Raw genomic sequence first — 19598 nt, forward strand, 5'->3', positions numbered from 1 at the left:
TAGCTGTACGGAGTTTGCATGTTCTCACCGTGTCTGTGAGGATTTCTTCTGGGGGCTCTTGTTTCCTTTCCAAAGATGTGCGTGTTAAGTTGATTGACCATGCTAAATTGACCCTAATGTCAGCGGAATTAGTAGGGTTTAAGGGAACAGGGCGTGGATGCGGAGTCGATGGGCCGAATGGCCTCCTTCTGTACTGTTCGATTCTATGACAGTTTATGACAGTAGACCTGCAGAGTTTCACTGGCTGTCTTGTCTGGAGACACGACACATCTTTTTAGCCTGTCTTGATCCTCTCTCCACTCACATTGTTTTGTTTCTTAAAGACTTGATTACTTGAGCAGGCTGGCAGGTAGGATAGCTGAGGAACAGTGGAGGATTTTTAAGGAGATCCTTTTCAGTTCTCAGCAAAAATATATTCCAGCAAAAAACAAGGATTGTAAGAAAAGGGAGAACCAGCCGTGGATAACGAAGGAAATAAAGGAGAGTATTAAAATAAAAACAGCTGCGTACAGAGTGGCCAAAAATAGTGGAGAAACAAGTGATTGGGAAAAATTTAAGAAACAACAAAGAGAGACTAAGAAAGTGATAAAGAAAGGAAGGATAGACTATGAAGCTAGGCTAGCAATTAATATAAAAAATGATAGTAAAAGTTTTTATAAATATATAAAAAGGAATAGAGTGGCTAGAGTGAATGTTGGACCCTTGGAGGACGAGAGGGGGGAGTTAATAGTGGGAAATTAGGATATGGCTGAGTCTTTAAATACGTTTTTTGTGTCGGTCTTCACGGTGGAGGACACAAATAGTTTGCCAAATATTAACGATAGAGGGTTGGCAGCAGGAGAAATACTTAATACGATTAATGTTACCAGAGAGGCAGTGCTCGGTAGACTAATGGGACTGAAGGTGGACAAGTCCCCGGGTCCGGATGGAATGCATCCCAGGGTATTGAAAGAAATGTCAGAGGTAATAGTGGATGCGTTAGTGATTATTTATCAAAACTCGTTGCATTCTGGGGTAGTGCCGGTTGATTGGAAAACGGCTAATGTTACGCCGCTGTTTAAAAAAGGAAGGAGACAAAAGGCAGGTAACTATAGGCCGGTCAGCTTAACGTCTGTAGTAGGGAAAATGCTGGAATCCATTATTAAAGAGGAGATAGCAGGGCATCTGGATAGAAATGGTTCGATCAATCAGACGCAGCATGGATTCATGAGGGGAAAGTCGTGCTTGACGAACATGTTGGATTTTTATGAAGATGTGACTAGGGCGGTTGATGGAGGAGAACCGGTGGATGCGGTGTTTTTGGATTTCCAAAAGGCGTTTGATAAGGTACCCCATAAAAGGCTGCTGAAGAAGATTAGGGCACATGGAGTTGGGGGTAGTGTGTTAAAGTGGATTGGGGACTGGCTATCCGACAGGAAGCAAAGAGTCGGAATAAATGGGTGTTTTTCCGGTTGGAGGAAGGTAACTAGTGGCGTGCCGCAGGGATCGGTACTTGGGCCGCAACTGTTTACCATTTATATAGATGATCTGGAGGAGGGGACGGAGTGTAGGGTAACGAAGTTTGCAGACGACACAAAGATAAGTGGAAAAGTGAATCGTGTGGAGGACGGAGAAGATCTGCAGAGAGATTTGGACAGGCTGAGTGAGTGGGCGAGGATATGGCAAATGGAGTATAACGTTGAGAAATGCGAGGTTATACACTTTGGAGGAAATAATAACAAATGGGATTACTATCTCAATGGAAACAAATTAAAACATGCTACCGTGCAAAGGGACCTGGGGGTCCTTGTGCATGAGAATAATGTAAGGAGGAGCTACACGATAAATGGAAGAACCATAAAGGGTGTAGAGACGCAGAGGGACCTGGGTGTGCAAGTCCACAGATCTTTGAAGGTGACGTCACAGGTGGAGAAGGTGGTGAAGAAGGCATATGGCATGCTTGCCTTTATAGGACGGGGCATAGAGTGTAAAAGTTGGGGTCTGATGTTGCAGATGTATAGAACGTTGGTTCGGCCGCATTTGGAATACTGCGTCCAGTTCTGGTCGCCACACTACCAGAAGGACGTGGAGGCTTTGGAGAGAGTACAGAGGAGGTTTACCAGGATGTTGCCTGGTATGGAGGGGCTTGGTTATGAGGAGAGATTGGGGAAACTGGGGTTGTTCTCCTTGGAAAGACGGAGGATGAGGGGAGACTTAACAGAGGTGTATAAAATTATGAAAGGCATAGATAGGGTAAACGGTGGGAAGCTTTTCCCCGGGTCGGTGGTGACGTTCACGAGGCGTCATAGGTTCAAGGTGAAGGAGGGGAGGTTTAACACAAATATCAGAAGGACATATTTCACACAGAGGGTCGTGGGGGCGTGGAATGTGTTGCCGGGCAAGGTGGTGGAGGCGGACACACTGGGAACGTTTAAGACTTATCTCGACAGCTATATGAACGGAGTGGGAATGGAGGGATACAAAAGAGTGGTCTAGTTTGAACCAGGGAGCGGCGCGGGCTAATTGTTCCTTGTTTCTCGTGGAAGTGGAAATGACTAGGGTTGGGAAGCATTTTCCGATCAGGGCCATTGTGATCTCCTGGACTCGTTTCGATCGCCTCAGGGGGTCGGAGAGGAATTTCCCAGATTTTTTTTTCCCCATATTGGCCCTGGGGTTTTTCACTCTGGGTTTTCGCCTCTCCCTGGAGATCACATGGTCTGGAATGGGGGGGTGGGGGTGAGTTAATAGGTTGTAATGAACAAAGCATCGTAGCTGTGGGGGACAGCTCGGTGGATAGGATATTGGTATGTAGATAGGCTGGAAAATTGGGCGGGGATCCTGGATTCAGGATTCAATCCTGGACCGGGGAGCGGCGCGGGCTTGGAGGGCCGAAGGGCCTGTTCCTGTGCTGTATTGTTCTTTAAAAAGACGCAAAAGCCCAGTCTGCAGGTACAACAGGTGATCAAGAAGGCAAATGGGATGTTGGCCTATATTGCGAGGGGGATAGAATATAAAAGCAGGGATGTCTTGATGCACCTGTACAGGGCATTGGTGAGGCCGCAGCTGGAATACTGTGTGCAGTATTGGTCCCCTTATATGAGGAAGGATATATTGGCATTGGAGGGAGTGCAGAGAAGGTTCACCAGGTTGATACCGGAGATGAGGGGCTTGGATTATGAGGAGAGGCTGAGGAGATTGGGTTTGTACTCGTTGGAGTTTAGAAGGATGAGGGGGGATCTTATGGAGACTTATAAGATAATGCGGGGGCTGGATAGGGTGGAGGCGGAGAGATTCTTTCCACTTAGTAAGGAAGTTAAAACTAGAGGACACAGCCTCAAAATAAAGGGGGGTCGGTTTAAGACAGAGTTGAGGAGGAACTTCTTCTCCCAGAGGGTGGTGAATCTCTGGAATTCTCTGCCCACTGAGGTGGTGGAGGCTACCTCGCTGAATATGTTTAAAGCGCGGATGGATGGATTCCTGATCGGTAAGGGAATTAAGGGTTATGGGGATCAGGCGGGTAAGTGGTACTGATCCACGTCAGATCAGCCATGATCTTATTGAATGGCGGGGCAGGCTCGAGGGGCTAGATGGCCTACTCCTGCTCCTATTTCTTATGTTCTTAGTTGTAAGTATTCGCATTCCAACCATTATTCATGTAAATTGAGTTTGTGTCTTTATATGCTCTGTTTGTGAACAGAATTCCCACTCACCTGAAGAAGGGGCTTAGAGCTCCGAAAGCTTGTGTGGCTTTTGCTACCAAATAAACCTGTTGGACTTTAACCTGGTGTTGTTAAACTTCTTACAGTATAGAATCGAACAGTGATTTTGACTGTAGGAACCAAAAGAGGCAACGCAAATATAAATTGCCGTGGGTAATTGACGGGATTATGGAATGGGACTGATTTTTCTCTTTGCTGTTGAAACTGGCAAAAATATCACTCCTGTTTTCGATCAGGAAATAATTCCACCACCACTTAAATCATGTGGTGCAAGAAAACATACATTTTCATTCCCTGGCTGGGAATTGAACCACTGTGGTGAAAATGCCGAATCATAACCACCAGAACACCAGGGAAAGTACCTGAAAGAACTTTAATCTAACCTATCCTTGCGAACCTAGCACATTATTTCTATTTCAGTAGTTTTTATTTTTAAACCAGGGACAAGTCTGTCTGACAAGTGCCTCTTGGTATAAATAAATTTACTGCGGATGCTGGAATCTGAAACAAGAACAGAAAATGCTGGAAAATCTCAACAGATCTGAAAGCACCTGTGAAGAGAGAATAGAGCTAATGTTCACTGTCTCCATGACCCTTCGTCAGAGCTGAAGACAAAGAAATTTGGACGAGCTTTATATTGTAATGGTGAGGGATATGGGTGTGGGGTGGGTGACAAAGGTGTCACATGTAAATAAGGAAAAAGTGAATTTTAATGGTCGTGATCATGGCGAAGAAGGGTGCCTCAGGCTGCCCATTAAGAGACGGAATGTATAAATGGCAGGAAAAAGGAAATGTAAGAGACGGCCCGAGTGGGGTGGAGGGAGAGGGGGCAACAAAATGGAAAGTGAGATTTTAAATAAACAATGCAAAACATGGAAATTAAAAAATATATATCTGAAAGAAGATATAAAATAATAAAACGAAGTAAAACAAAATAAATAGAAATGGGGTGAAGATGGAGCAGAGGAGATGTTCTGAAGTTGTTGAACTCAATGTTAAGATCGTAACGCAGTTAGTGCCGAATCGGGAGATCGGGCGATGTTTGCATTGGAGCGCCTCTTGGTACCGTTATTTATTGCCCCTTCCGTCACGTTACGGACGATCAGGAGTCGACTGATGGTAATCAGCGGCTTTGGATTTGACCTGATTTTTGTAAACCGGGCAATCTTGGGCAAATTGTAGCATTGGCGGTTGACACCAGTGTTGTAGCTGAGGAACAGCTCAGCTGAGGTTGCGGCAAGTTCTGAAGCGCAATTCTTCAGCACCATTGCCGGAATATTTTTCAGGGCCATAGAATTTGTTCTTTCCAATACCTTCAAGCTTTCTTTTTCTTGAATTAAATGGAACAGTGAAGTGTATCCGTTCCATTCAGTGTCTAACCCACTCTGGCTCCATAATTATTGCTCTCGATAGATCTGCCTCAGTCCTTCCGCCTCTCAGTCTAACTATTCATTTCCCACTTTTGTTTTTGTCCCTTGTATTCTCTCCCTGCCTGTGTGGAACCAAGATTAATTGAATTGATTCCTGAAATGAGGCGGATGTTGAGCTGGGCATCCGCCCTGATTTTAACTGGCGAAGGAGATTCAATGGGACCTGCGACCCAATCCCCCTCCATTGATTCTCTTCACTGCCAATACCAGATTTAATAGCAATGTGTTCTGCTGGTGTTGTTGATGGGAAGTCTGAGACACTAAATTTAGGATAGCGAAATTTTTGGATGAGGGGGATCACTTAAATTACTATAAACGTTATGAACACCTTTGGTCAAACATGTGGTTTCTATTCGCCCGACTCCCCCTTGGGAGCGAGTCCCACATTCTCCCCCCCACTCCCCTGTAGGAACGAGTCCCACATTCTCCCCCACTCCCCGTGGGAGCAAGTCCCACACTTTCCCCCACTCTCCGTGGGAGCAAGTCCCACATTCTCCCCCATTCCATTTTGCTGAGAGGAACCAGCAGACAGAATGTGAAGCGAGCAACTGACGGGTTTGTCGGAAGAGTTTAGTTGCTCCAGCAGTAAACCGGAACTGCTTCAAGTACACACGTCGCTATCTTTCTGTACTATACTGGTTATCACCTTCATTTCGTACGTAAAAGGTCTCCTGTTCAAGACCAGGCAGAAACGTTTCCAAACGGTTTTATTTCAAAACGATTCAGATTTCAGAATTATTCTCGTTTCTCACGAAACATTAATTGAGCCGTTGATTTTTTTGCGGCATTGAAGACGGAAATCACTCAGTAAAGAGATTAAAAGGGAAGGTCTGTGATAGAGAGCAAAACAGGCTGGATTGAATGACACAAGGAATGATGGACAAGGGCAACAGTGGTTGCTTTTCATTATTTTTAAACTTTACTGCTTTCCTGGATGAATTCCAGCTCTCCATTCCTCCGGCGGTATCTCAGCTCAAACTGAGACTTTATCTCTTCAGCTTTGTTAGTCTCACAGTTACTGCTTTCTGCATGAAAACTGCTTGCAATCAGTCGAAGTCAAATAGTTTATTGCTAAATTCAGTGAGACGTTTCTTGTCATTCAGCACGATATTTTTATCCAGAAGTGAGTAATATTTCTGTCAATGCAAACGGTTAAATCAGACCAATTACCACTCAGATTGTACCTTGTCTACATCGTCAGCGCTTTGCATCCTCTCACTGTCTTTCATTATCCGTATTTGTTCTCGACCTGTTGCCCATGTGACATTTCCAATTCGGAAGCAAAACTACAAATCTCACTCCACTGATTCTGGCAGAGCTGCTTTCGAGTACAAAGATTACAGGTTTGTTTATCAAAACATTTAAATTTTAATTCATCGAAGCCAGTCTGCGACGCTGAAAGTACTGAACCCTAACCACTGGATCACCAGGATCTCATTTTCCTGATCCTCCCAAAGCCTTACTACAGGAATGTGCACAGTGCCAATTATCCACATTCACACACTCCTTCCTGTCTGTTAACTCATGAAATTGTTTATATTTTCACGGTGACTTTCAGTGTAACGAAAGCAGAGCTCTGATGAGCTGATGTTGTTCAGCATTTTTAACACAACGGGTTCATAAATGTTCGATGCAAGCATTGCCCTTTGAACATGGTGAGCTACAGTGAAATTTAATGCGCTTGAAGCTAGCTTACTTATTTTTACATGAGGAACCAGCAAGGGCAATTTAAATATGAATTGCTGTAGGTAATTGACGGGATTGTGGCATGGGACTGATATTTTTCCCTGCTGTTCAAATTGGCGCAGGTATTGAGTGAACATTTTCAGGCTGCTATTGTGTGCTGGGTTCCGTGGTGTAATGGTGAGCGCTCTGGACTCTAAATCCAGCGACCTGAGTTTTAATCTCGGCGCCACCTTACTTTAATTTGAAGATGATTGATATGCTGAAGGGCGTTTAATTTTCTCACAAAGTACGAAAAGAGAGGACAATTTATCAGCCAGTTCAACTGCTATAGCAATGCACATTGCTGAGCCTCATTGTCTCGATATAATCTCCCTCGGTCTCTCTGACTGTTTTTATTACGTTGACCTCTTTTGCTCTTTGCTCTCTCTCTATTCTCTCGCTCTCTGTGTGTAACCAAGTTTCACTGGATTGATTCCTGCGTTTCTCCTGGGAGGAGAGATTCAGTGGGATGAGTCTGTTCGCTCTGGAGTTAGAATAATCAGAGGTGATCTTGTTGAAATGTCTGAAACTGGGAAACAGTTTAACAGTGTTCGTGCTGACAGGCTGCTCCCCCCAGCTTTAACGAGATTACTTTGGACAAAAATAAATATGTAAGAGGAGTTTGCAATGTTTGGGAGAGGTGAGGCTAAGAAGTGGAAGATGTGAATGATGTAAAATTGATGATTGAGTGCAACGCATGGTAACCTTCGGGATTCTGTAGATCGATACATTGTAAACTTTGAAATCAGAACAAGCTGAGACAGCAGATGGCAAACACATATTTGCCTCCATGCATTTTTGGTCATAGAAAAGGCATTAGCTCTCGTGCCTGGCTAGCTCAGTCGGTAGAGCATGAGACTCTTAATCTCAGGGCCATGGGTTTGAGCCCCACGTTGGGCGTCGTTGCTTTAAACTTTGCCCCATTTTTGGGTGAATTCCAGCTCACCGTCCCTCCAGAAATGTCACCGCTCATACTCACTTTTTCGCGATCTTATTTTGTTTATCTCATCGTTGTGTGTTTGTGACTGAAAACTGCCTCCAGTTTTGCACTGAAATCAGCGAAAGATTTTTTTCTCATTTAGTACGAGATTTAAACCCAGACCTGGGAGATTGTGTCAGTGGGAACAATAATCATCTCCATTGTCACTCAATTACTCCAGCCTTCCACCCTATTACATTGGTCTTTCCTCCTCTCCCTCTCTATTTTCCTTGACTCTGTACTTGTTTATAAACCATTACATCCCTCATCTCTTCCAGTTTGGGTAAAAGGTCAGCAACCTGAATCATTCACTTTCTTTCCCTCTCCAGGGAAGCTGCTGAAGCTGATGAGTGCTTCCAACATTTTCTGTTTTGAGGTGGGATTTGCAGCAACTGCAGTTCTTAGTTTTGGATCACAGTGGATCACTTTTCTCTGACTTAATCTTACCTGTTTAAACAGGTAAAGGGCTGAGGTTTTAAATACTAAGACTCCAGAATCTGGTACCCAGTTTGACATGAAATGGAACAAAATGATAATTTATCATTTCATAAAATACTGCCAATGCAATATGTATTTCGTTGTAAACGCCAGCATTTCTGGCCATCCCTATTTCCCCTTGAACTGAGTATTTTGCTGGGCCATTTCAGAGGGAAGTTAAGAGTCAATCACGTTGCTTTGCGTCTGGAGTCCCATGGAGGCCAAACAGGGGAAGAGTGGCAGATTTCTTTCTGCAAAAAGTCCAGATGTGTTTTCATGACAATCAGAAAACAAAGCTTCATTACTGAGACTAGCTTTCACTTCCGTTTCAGTTCTAGACTGTGATGTTGTTGTGGGAAAAATCCACTAGTAGTCAGAATTCGTGATTCAGAAAACACGATTTATTTAACGGAGCTCCGTGGAGACAAGGCAAATGTCTGTAGCAAACCTTCTCTCGGTAAAATGTCGGGAGCGGTCCATCTTTATACTCTTTTACACAATGGATGGACCGGTGATTTGAACATTATCACATCGTTTAGGCAGGTACAAACAGATATAGACATTTAACATTGTATTGTTCTTACGAATGGGTACATTTCCATCTGTCTGTATCTATCAATGGTTGGTTTCGGCTCATTCAGGTGTTAATTGGTTTCCTCGCATTCATATTTTCCCGCTCTTCCTATGGTTAACCTATTCCCTTTGTTTCGGGCTTTCCTTGTCTTAAAATATGTTTTGACCCTCGGCTTGGCTTCCTGAGGTGTTTGTTTACTCTGAGTCGCTGTCTGTGATTTAGAAATGGCTTGTCTGTTAGGTTTTGATTTAAAGTGATTTCTGATAAGTGGGAGCCGGGGTCTGCTTTTTTTGGCTCCTTTCCCAGTTAACTCTTTATGTGCCAGGCAGCCATTTTAAAGTGTCCTTTCCTTGTATTTTCCCCTTACAGTGGGATCCGGACATGTGAGCCTTGGTCTCCGGATTCAGACTCCACTGATTTTACCACTATGTCACCATCATCCGGGAAGCGTGCAAGTGCAAAGCCTCCACGTGGAATCAATCCGCTTAATTTCACAAAACAAACATTTAAAGCAGTGTACTGTGGAAATCAGTGTCAGACACTCAGGATACCGGGGAATTGACGAGACATCTATAGGGCAGAAGGGGCTATTTTTGTGCTGTAAAACTCTATGACTCTATGACCTCTTTCCAGAAATTGCATTGGCTCCGAAATTGACGCATGTTGTACATTTTCTGCAGTCAAAAATCCACAGGAACCCTCCGTTTCTGTCCTCCTGCCCTCGGCAGAAGAAGTCTCCGCTCAGAGATTCGTCTCCCTCAGCTGCTTAGTGAGAGGTTTCTCCCTCCGAGTGCTCTTCCTCACGTGGCCCATCAATGACAAGCCGGTGAATCCTGGGAACTACAAGAACACCGAGGTGATGGCGGAGAACGGCAATAGCTCCTTCTTCATGTGCAGCCTGTTATCCATTGCAGCGGAGGAGTGGTCCAGTGGCGCTTCTTACTCATGTGTGGTGGGACATGAAGCCATCCCTTTGAAGATCATCAACAGAACGGTTGACAAATCCAGCGGTAAAACCAGTTCTGTGAACATTTCTCTTGCACTGTTGGACAGCGTTAATTCATGTCAATGAGAATCAAACAGTTACGTTCAGAACTTCAATAAAATAATAAAAGGTCTTTCCTCCAATGATGAATGAAAATACCCAATCGCTTAATTGATTGTTTTCCAGTTTTAATTCTATGAAGTCTACATGGTTTGGGTGTCATATTTCCAAGTCTCGGACCTAAATCTTGTCGAACCAGTGCTTCCAGATCAGAGTCATGCACCCTGGGTTAGAGACAGACAAGAGCACATTCATTACAGAATTCTGCAAAATAGCTTCAACAACCTTCCTGCTGCTGAGGCGAAATCCAACGAATTCATATTTCAGATAAACAAATACAGCATATTTAGATCTTGGTGTTCCTGCTTCTCTCATCTTCCATCCCATTAACATTGATATGAGCCTTAAATTGCTGCACTACACACACTGCGAACTGAAGTGAGGGTCACACAGACATGGAGCAACAATCCCCCATCGTGGGGCGGGGGGTGGGGGGGGGTGGTAGAATGGAGGGAGGGGGACGGGGGCTTAAATTGTTAACACACTGGATTCCCACTGTCCCAGAAAAGTGAGGGGGAGGGGCATTGGATAATCCACTGAACCACCACTCCACAAACAAAGAGAGTGGGAGTGGCATTAGGAAAAGCATTGTAGCCCCACTTGCTCAACAAAGAGAAGAGGATAGGGAGGAGTTAATCCACTGAATTAGCACTCCCCAAAAAAGAGGGGGAAGGATATTAGTTAATGTACTCTGCCCCCAATTCCCCACTAAAGAGATAGAGAGGGGAATGTCGTTAATCCACTGTACCCCCACTTCACCAACAAAGAGAGGTGGAGGGACAGTAGTGAACCAACTCTATCTACAGCTCCTTCGCAAGGAGAACAGGAATGGAAATTGTTCAGCCCATAGAGCGAGGGAAACTATGAACTCACCACTCTCCTTCTCTCCGAGCAGAAGATATGGAAGAGATCGGCTTTCTACGCATGGGCTCAGTAACCAAGAGTGCATTTGGGTTTCTACATTTCTGGCTGCAAATTCTAAACTTCCAATATGCTAATCATGTTGCGGAATATATATTTATGGAACATTATTTTCAAAATTTAAACACTCTTGTTCCAGTCCATCGTTTGCGAACATTGATTTCTCACAATCCAAATTTAAACCGCTCCCTGGGTTTTCATACACCTAGCCCTGATTTTTATGTTGTTAAATAAATTGTGACATTAATTCAACTAATTTCGCCTTGCATCTACAGAGACTGTTGAAAACATTTTCCATAATTCACACCCGTCAGGGTCAAATTCCCTTATTTCCATGCTGTGAGATTTAGTACAATAGTAAATATACAGGCGACCGACAAAACTGCACACAGTTGACAGACACCCACATGCACGCACACAGAAACACACACCACACACAACCAAATACACAAATACACATACAATCAAATATACACAAAGGAAAAGACAAACACACACACTAATTCATACAAAAACACACATACATACACACTCACAAATAGACACATACGCCCTCACAAAAACGAGCACATGCATACTCACACACCCAAAAACACAAATTAAATATACACAAAGAAAAAGACAAACACACACGCGATTACACACATACAAAAACACAAATACACACACATTCATAAATGCACACATACGCCGACACAAAAACGAGCACATGCATACTCACATGCACAAATTTGTACACACACAAATATAAGCATGCACAAAAATTAAGAAACAAAGGAATACGCGGGTGTATAAACAGAGACAAAGATATACAAAAATAAACTCATATATGTCCATGTAAATACGCAAATACACAGACACACAAGTGCCATCTCTAGTACACACAAACACACACATTCACAGAAGCATATAGACAGACAGTAACACACAAACAGATGCATCTACACAAAGATGCATACTTTCCTACACACATGCAAGCACGCAGACAATTGCAGAAATGCACAGAAAAACACACATAGGTACAGACACACACACACACGCAAACACACAGCTCCACACACGAAAAACACATGCAAATACGCAGGTACTTACAAGGGCACACATGCACACAGACATACACAAACACTGACACTGAAAGACATCAGCACATTAGTACACACACATGCATTAGTTACATAAATGCACATGTATACATACAAACATGCACTCATCATAGAATTCGAGAAATGCACATAAAATACACACATGTGCATACTGACGCAAAACTGTACACGACACCCACACACACACAAACACAATGGCTACACAAATACATACACTGAAACGCACACAAACACGCATGCACTCTCACACAAACAAGTAGACACAAACGCAAACATATGAAATACAGACAAACAGAATCACCCAAGGACATGGAACGCAAATATAACCTTAATGAAAGAATATGGATTTAAAAATGCACAAGCTCACACACAAATGTAGACACACAGACGCACGTTAACAGGATACACATGGACACACAAATACATAGATCAACAGCAAATTATTCAGACACACATGTAGACGCAAATATTAATATGCCAATGTACAAGAAAACAGAAACACATACATCAATACAAATGAGGACAAAACATATGTCAAATCATCTTTATAAAGTTCTAACAAAGCATAAATGCACATTTACACACACACACACACACACACACACACACATACACACACACACACACACACACACTCACAGAAAAACAAACACGTATGCATTGACAGATAGGTGGAAGACCAAAAGCATATTAACACATATATTAACAGGCATGAATGCATAAACATGCATAAATATAAACATTAATAAATGAACAAATACTTGAACACACAATAATAAACGCATATATACACATTCACAGAGAAACATAATGTACACACAGATACAGACACATGAATTTACAAATTAACACACATTGGCACAGGGTCACACATTAACACAAACATACATGAACACACAAACAAATAATAATGCAAAGCACGGGATGCGCATGCGCACATAAACAAACTCAAAAACAAAGGTCAGGCTATTGATGGAAGTATAATTCAAGTTACTTTTTAAAGGGCATTTTCTCCAACAATTGTTTCAATAATAAAATAACTCAACCAATATTCTGAAAGAGAAACTGATTTAAGTTAGTAATGTGACAAGTGATTCCATCCCACAGATAAACAAACAAGTTGGATACTCACGTTCGAGTTCTTCAATAGCAACATTTACAGTTTACAAATAAACAGATCAGAAATCTCCCTCGAAACACATCATGATATTCTCCAATAATAGGTAGCATGAAATTGTTGGAAAATGAGCAGATACTGAAGAAAAGTTGCCATATTTTCCCATACAGTCTGTACGAGGAATGTAAGAAAGAACATGTATGAAAATAGTTACAGAGATCGGTTACTGAGTGTCACGAACTCAATAGTAGATATATATGAAAATTCAATGAGAGAATGAATTAATAGCTTAGGAAGGAGAAATGAGAATATACAAAGTAACATTTAGATATGCTGGATAAATAAAGCAATCTAATTATATTTTCTCGGCTCTGACCCCCATAGATTCCACAGGCCGCATCTGGATTGAAGGCAATGAGGATGACAACAGCAACATCTGGACAACCGCTTCTACATTCATTGTTCTGTTCTTCCTGAGCATTTTCTACAGCACTGCGGTCACTCTGGTGAAGGTGAGATGAATCAATCCACTCACATTTCAAACTGGCAGAAGGGATTTGAAAGATCTCTCAATGTTTCATTGATTAAAAACTCTAACATTAATGCCCCGCATCATTAACATCTGCTTCATTGTTGTATTCTTTTTTACAGATCAAGTGATGGGTTGAATTATGGACGCTGTAGATTTCCCTCAGTTGATTATGAAGATTTATGTATGACACACATAAAATATCTGCTCTCGGTGAATCTAAGAGTAAAATTCTCTCAGTTTATCATTCTGCACCTGAAATTCAGACAGTCGTGGTCGGTATTTCAAATTTCAATATGAAATGTCCGAGGTTTGGTTTTGTAATGTAACTGTAGTTGATAGTTTCCCTGTAGTTTAAATTTCATGAATAAATCAATGATTTTTCTCGTTCCTTTTTCTCAATTGTTCATTCCCCGATAAGTTTAACTTCTGTTTAATCTTTCTTGTGGCCGTTGTCGTTGTACATATATTGGACAGCTCGGAGCAGGCGTGTTCTATTCTCAATGTGAAGATAAAATCGTTATGTTCACTTTTGTCAACTTTAAAACAAACCTTTATGTTAAACGTTCTCTGAATTTTTAAAATAAATCTTGAATGAAATAAATAACTAATTCTGACTTTGCTTAACTCCTTTCTTTAAACTCACCGAGCACAGTGGTTAACATTGCTGCTTTACAGCGCCAGGGTCCCGGTTCGATTCCCGGCTTGGGTCACTGTCTGTGCAGAGTCTGCACGTTCTCCCCCTTTCTGCGTGAGTTTCCTCCGGGTGCTCTGGTTTCCTACCACAGACCGCAAGATGTGCTGATGAGATGCATTGGCCATGCTGAATTCTCCCTCAGTGTACCCAAACAGGCGCCGGAGTGTGGCGACGAGGGGATTTTCACACGAACTTTTTTGCCAAATTAATGTAAGTCTGTTTGTGACACAAATAAATAAACTTAAATACTTTCTCCGGAACCCATCGGCACCGCTCCATTTCCCCGATTACACGGTTACCCCGTTTTCCCAGGCAGGTATTTTTCCCCAGTCCTGTCTGGGATGTGTTTGAACTCACGGTCCCTTCCGTGAAAGAGGCAATGCACCACCCAGTGAATCATCTGTGTAAAGAAATCTGTACCGCTGCCTCTTGATGATAAACTCCAGAATCAGAATGGTTGACCAGCGAAGCGAACCTCTGTGATTTCAGGCATAAACAGGTCTGTCACTGTCGAATGTCAGGTAATTTTCAATAGCAAGGCCTCGGCTTCATCAAAGGCCGATACAGCACAATATATGGGAGAAGAAAACTTCCTGGACACTGTCGCACCTAACACTGTGATATCTACGGCGTTGGTTGTCAGAGTTAATCTCTCTCCCTAACTTCCGATTAAATAGTTCCAAGGCAGGGACGCCACCAGCTCGATAATAAAACTCGGAGAGAACAGTGGGGTATCAACCATGAGGGAACTAGATATCTTTTCTGCAAAAACATGTAATCGAGTACACATTTCCTCCAAATGATTGCCAGCGTTTGGGGTCGATGAGATATACTCGGGGGAAAAAACGTAGAAATTCCCAGATCCTGGGGTCAATCGAAAGCAACAAATGAGCAGAGGTTACTGGAAATGTTCCCAGAGAATGCGGCTTCTTCTGCTACAGAGACTCCAGCTTAGCATTTTCTCTTAAACAGAATTTTTCTTAAATATATATTTTGCCCCCATGTTCTGTTAGAAATTCACATCTCCATTTTCTGGTGAACACACAGTGACGATCATAAGACCATAAGACCGTAAGACATAGGAGCAGAATTAGGAACCACTCGTCCCAAGGAGTCTGCTCCCCCATTCAGTCATGTCTGCTTCAAGATTTCCTTTGATGTAAAAAATACCACTGTCTCTCTTATTAATTTTTCGATTATGCATTATCCCCAATAATCGTCATTACCACCCGCTGAACTGACTGAACATCACCCCAGTGACCCTTTCTCCATGTTCCATCCCCCCTGACACCGTCAGCTGAACTCACTAATCTTCACCCCAGGGATCCTCTCTCCCGGCTACATTCCTCCTGATACCATCCCCCTGAACTCACTGAGCATCACCCCAGAGATCCCCTCTCCCTGCTCCATTCCCTCTGATTGCATCCCCCTGAACTCACTGAACGTCACCGCAAGGATCCTCTCTCCTGGCTCCATTCCGTCTAATAACATCCCCCTGAACTGCCGAATATCACCCCAGGGGTCCTCTCTCCCTGTTCCATTCACTCTGACACCATCCCCCTGAAGCCACTGAATATCACCCCAGTGATCTGCCGGTGAAATTCAAATCTTCCCGCCCTGACCATTCTGTCCACCTCCAACTCACTAAGTTCTTCCGCAGACTATTGATAACAGCAGCATCTCCTGAGGATTCTGGTTTGGTCCTTTGTATTTTCTGACATTTTATTTTCTGAAGCTGGGATCTTTTGATTGTAATGTCCTGAAGTTCAGCTTCGAGATCTGAGTTGGTTACATATCATATCAACTTCAGAGAGATAAAAATGAACCCCTGCATGCGTGTTCAGAAAAACTGCTCTTAATGGTGGAGTGGACTCGATGGGCCGAATGGCCTTACTTCCGCTCCTATGTCTTATGGTCTTATGGTCTTATAGTTACAATACTCTTTGACACATCATATCCACCGCCCCATGCAGCTATGTGCCCAACCCCCTCATTCTGTCACTTTCACCTTCAATCGGTAAGACTCCCCATCTCCATGTACTTTCCCCAAGCTCGGGAGGTCTCACGTTGGTCAGGGCCATTGTTTTTTTCTAAGGCATGCGGTACTGAATCTGGGAATGAGTGACTGGATAATGGAGAGGGAGATTTGTTTTACATAACACCTGTGCCAAAACTGTCCTATAATGTCATACCAGATTGTAGAGGGAGGTTTTTATTTCTATCTTTGTATAACCTGCTGGACTTAGTAATATGCTTAGCTGACAATCAGCACGCACACAAATACACCCACACCCACACACGCACGCACGGACACACACACATTTATACATTTTGGCTGTTTTGAGACTTTGCTGGTTAGGGTTACGACAAGATTCTATTCATACCTAATTTTAGTACAACCTTATAAAAGATAGAATTATTAATATGAATAAAATGAACATGTATTATGACACTGAAAACGAGCAACCTGAAACAATTGATTGCAGTTGGTGTGCAAATAAGCAAAGGTTTCAAATGGAAAAAAGGATAAAACAGAACGATAATAATAATTCAGCGTTAATAATGATCCCCAAAAAAATCATGTCACAATATTTGCACAGAAAGGTAGAAGTTTTTAGTCTGGATTCCACTGAATGGCGCTCCAGCACTTCAGATGTGGCCAAAAATATCCAAAACATAGAACATAGAGCAGTACAGCAGAGAACAGGCCCTTCGGCCCACGATGTTGTGCCGAGCTTTATCTGAAACCAAGATCAAGCTATCCCACTCCCTATCATCCTGGTGTGCTCCATGTGCCTATCCAATAACCGCTTACATGTTCCTAAAGTGTCTGACTCCACTATCACTGCAGGCAGTCCATTCCACACCCCAACCACTCTCGGCATAAAGAACCAACCTCTGATATCCTTCCTGTATCTCCCACCACGAACACTATAGTTATGCCCCCTTGTAATAGCTCCATCCACCCGAGGAAATAGTCTTTGAACGTTCACTCTATCTATCCCCTTCATCATTTTATAAACCTCTATTAAGTCTCCTCTCAGCCTCCTCCGCTCCAGAGAGAACAGCCCGAGCTCCCTCAACCTTTCCGCATAAGACCTACACTCCAAACCAGGCAGCATCCTGGTAAATCTCCTCTGCACTCTTTCCAGCACTTCCACATCCTTCTTATAGTGAGGTGACCAGAACTGCACACAATATTCCAAATGTGGTCTCACCAAGGTCCTGTACAGTTGCAGCATAACCCCACGGCTCTTAAACTCCAACCCCCTGTTAATAAAAGCTAACACACTATTGGCCTTCTTCACAGCTCTATCCACTTGAGTGGCAACCTTTAGAGATCGGTGGATATGAACCCCAAGATCTCTCTGTTCCTCCACAGTCTTCAGAACCCTACCTTTGACCCTGTAATCCACATTTAAATTAGTCCTACCAAAATGAATCACCTCACATTTATCAGGGTTAAATTCCATTTGCCATTTTTCAGCCCAGCTTTGCATCCTATCTATGTCTCTTTGCAGCCAACAACATCCCTCCACCTCATCCACTAGTCCACCAATCTTGGTGTCATCAGCAAATTTACTGATCCACCCTTCAGCCCCCTCCTCTAAGTCATTAATAAAAATCAGAAAGAGCAGAGGACCAAGCACTGATCCCTGCGGCACTCCGCTAGCAACCTGCCTCCAATACGAACATTTTCCATCGACCACCACCCTCTGTCTTCGATCAGACAGCCAGTTACCTATCCAATCGGCCAACTTTCCCTCTATCCCACACCTCCTCACTTTCATCATAAGCCCACCATGGGGGACTTTATCAAACGTCTTACTAAATTCCATGTATATGACATCAACTGCCCTACCTTCATCAACACACTTAGTTACCTCCTCAAAAAATTCTATCAAATTTGTGAGGCACGACTTGCCCTTCACGAATCCGTGCTGACTATCCCGGATTAATCCGCATCTTTCTAAATGGTCGTAAATCCCATCTCTAAGGACCTTTTCCATCAATTTACCAACCACCGAAGTAAGACTAACCGGTCTATAATTACCAGGGTCATTTCTATTCCCTTTCTTAAACAGAGGAACAACATTCGCCATTCTCCAGTCCTCTGGCACCATCCCCGTGGACAGCGAGGACTCAAAGATCAAAGCCAAAGGCTCTGCAATCTCATCCCTTGCCTCCCAAGGAATCCTAGGATACATTTAATCAGGCCCAGGGGACTTATCGACCTTCAGTTTATTCAAAAGTGCCAGGACATCCTCCCTCCGAACATCTATTTCCTCCAGCCAATTAGCCTGTAACACCTTCTCTTCCTCAAAAACATGGCCCCTCTCCTTGGTGAACACTGAAGAAAAGTATTCATTCATCACCTCGCCTATCTCGACTGACTCCATACACAAGTTCCCACTACTGTCCTTGACCGGCCCTAACCTCACCCTGGTCATTCTTTTATTCCTCACATAAGAGTAAAACGCCTTGGGTTTTCCTTGATCCGACCCGCCAAGGACTTCTCGTGTCCCCTCCTAGCTCTCCTCAGCCCCTTTTTCAGCTCATTCCTTGCTAACTTGTAACCCTCAATCGAGCCATCTGAACCTTGTTTCCTCATCCCTACATAAGCTTCCCTCTTCCTTTTCACAAGACATTCCACCTCTTTCGTGAACCATGGTTCCCTCACTCGGCCATTTCCTCCCTGCCTGACAGCGACATACCTAACAAGGACATCCAGTATTTGTTCCTTGAAAAAGTTCCACTTTTCATTAGTTCTTTCTCTGACAGTTTCTGTTCCCAACTTATGCCCCCTAATTCTTGCCTAATCGCATCATAATTACCTCTCCCCCAATTGTAAACCTTGCCCTGCCGTACGGCCCTATCCCTCTCCATTGCAATAACAAAAGACACCGAATTGTGGTCACTATCTCGAAAGTGCTCTCCCACAACCAAATCTAACACTTGGCCCGGTTCATTTCCCAGTACCAAATCCAATGTGGCCTCATCTCTTGTCGGCCTATCCAGATATTGTGTCAGGAAACCCTCCTGCACACCCTGCACAAAAACTGCCCCATCCGAACTATTTGACCTACAAAGTCTCCAATCAATATTTGGAAAGTTAAAGTCCCCCATGACAACTACCCTGTGGCCCCCACACATATCCATAATCTGCTTAGCAATTTCTTCCTCCACATCTCTATTACTATTTGGGGGCCTATAGTAATCTCCTAACAACATGACCGCTCCTT

At 43.3% G+C, this 19598-nt stretch overlaps 1 protein-coding gene, 1 non-coding gene and 1 gene segment (V, D, J or C); 2 read left to right on the forward strand and 1 right to left on the reverse strand.

Annotated features, from left to right (window-relative positions):
• LOC144480677 (Ig heavy chain C region, membrane-bound form-like) overlaps positions 1–13824 on the forward strand; it is a 46695-nt gene extending 32871 nt beyond the window's left edge. The window contains 3 exon segments of the C gene segment in view: positions 9564–9893; positions 13514–13641; positions 13781–13824. Of these exon segments, the coding sequence occupies positions 9564–9893; positions 13514–13641; positions 13781–13789 (467 nt within the window).
• LOC144481043 (uncharacterized) overlaps positions 1–19598 on the reverse strand; it is a 420433-nt gene that overhangs the window by 146300 nt on the left and 254535 nt on the right. The window lies entirely within an intron of this gene.
• trnak-cuu (transfer RNA lysine (anticodon CUU)) lies at positions 7681–7753 on the forward strand. The gene has a single exon. It is a non-coding gene; the product is annotated as a tRNA-Lys (tRNA).

The sequence above is a fragment of the Mustelus asterias genome, chromosome 30 (assembly GCF_964213995.1).
Source record: "Mustelus asterias chromosome 30, sMusAst1.hap1.1, whole genome shotgun sequence".
Taxonomy (NCBI): Eukaryota; Metazoa; Chordata; class Chondrichthyes; order Carcharhiniformes; family Triakidae; genus Mustelus; species Mustelus asterias.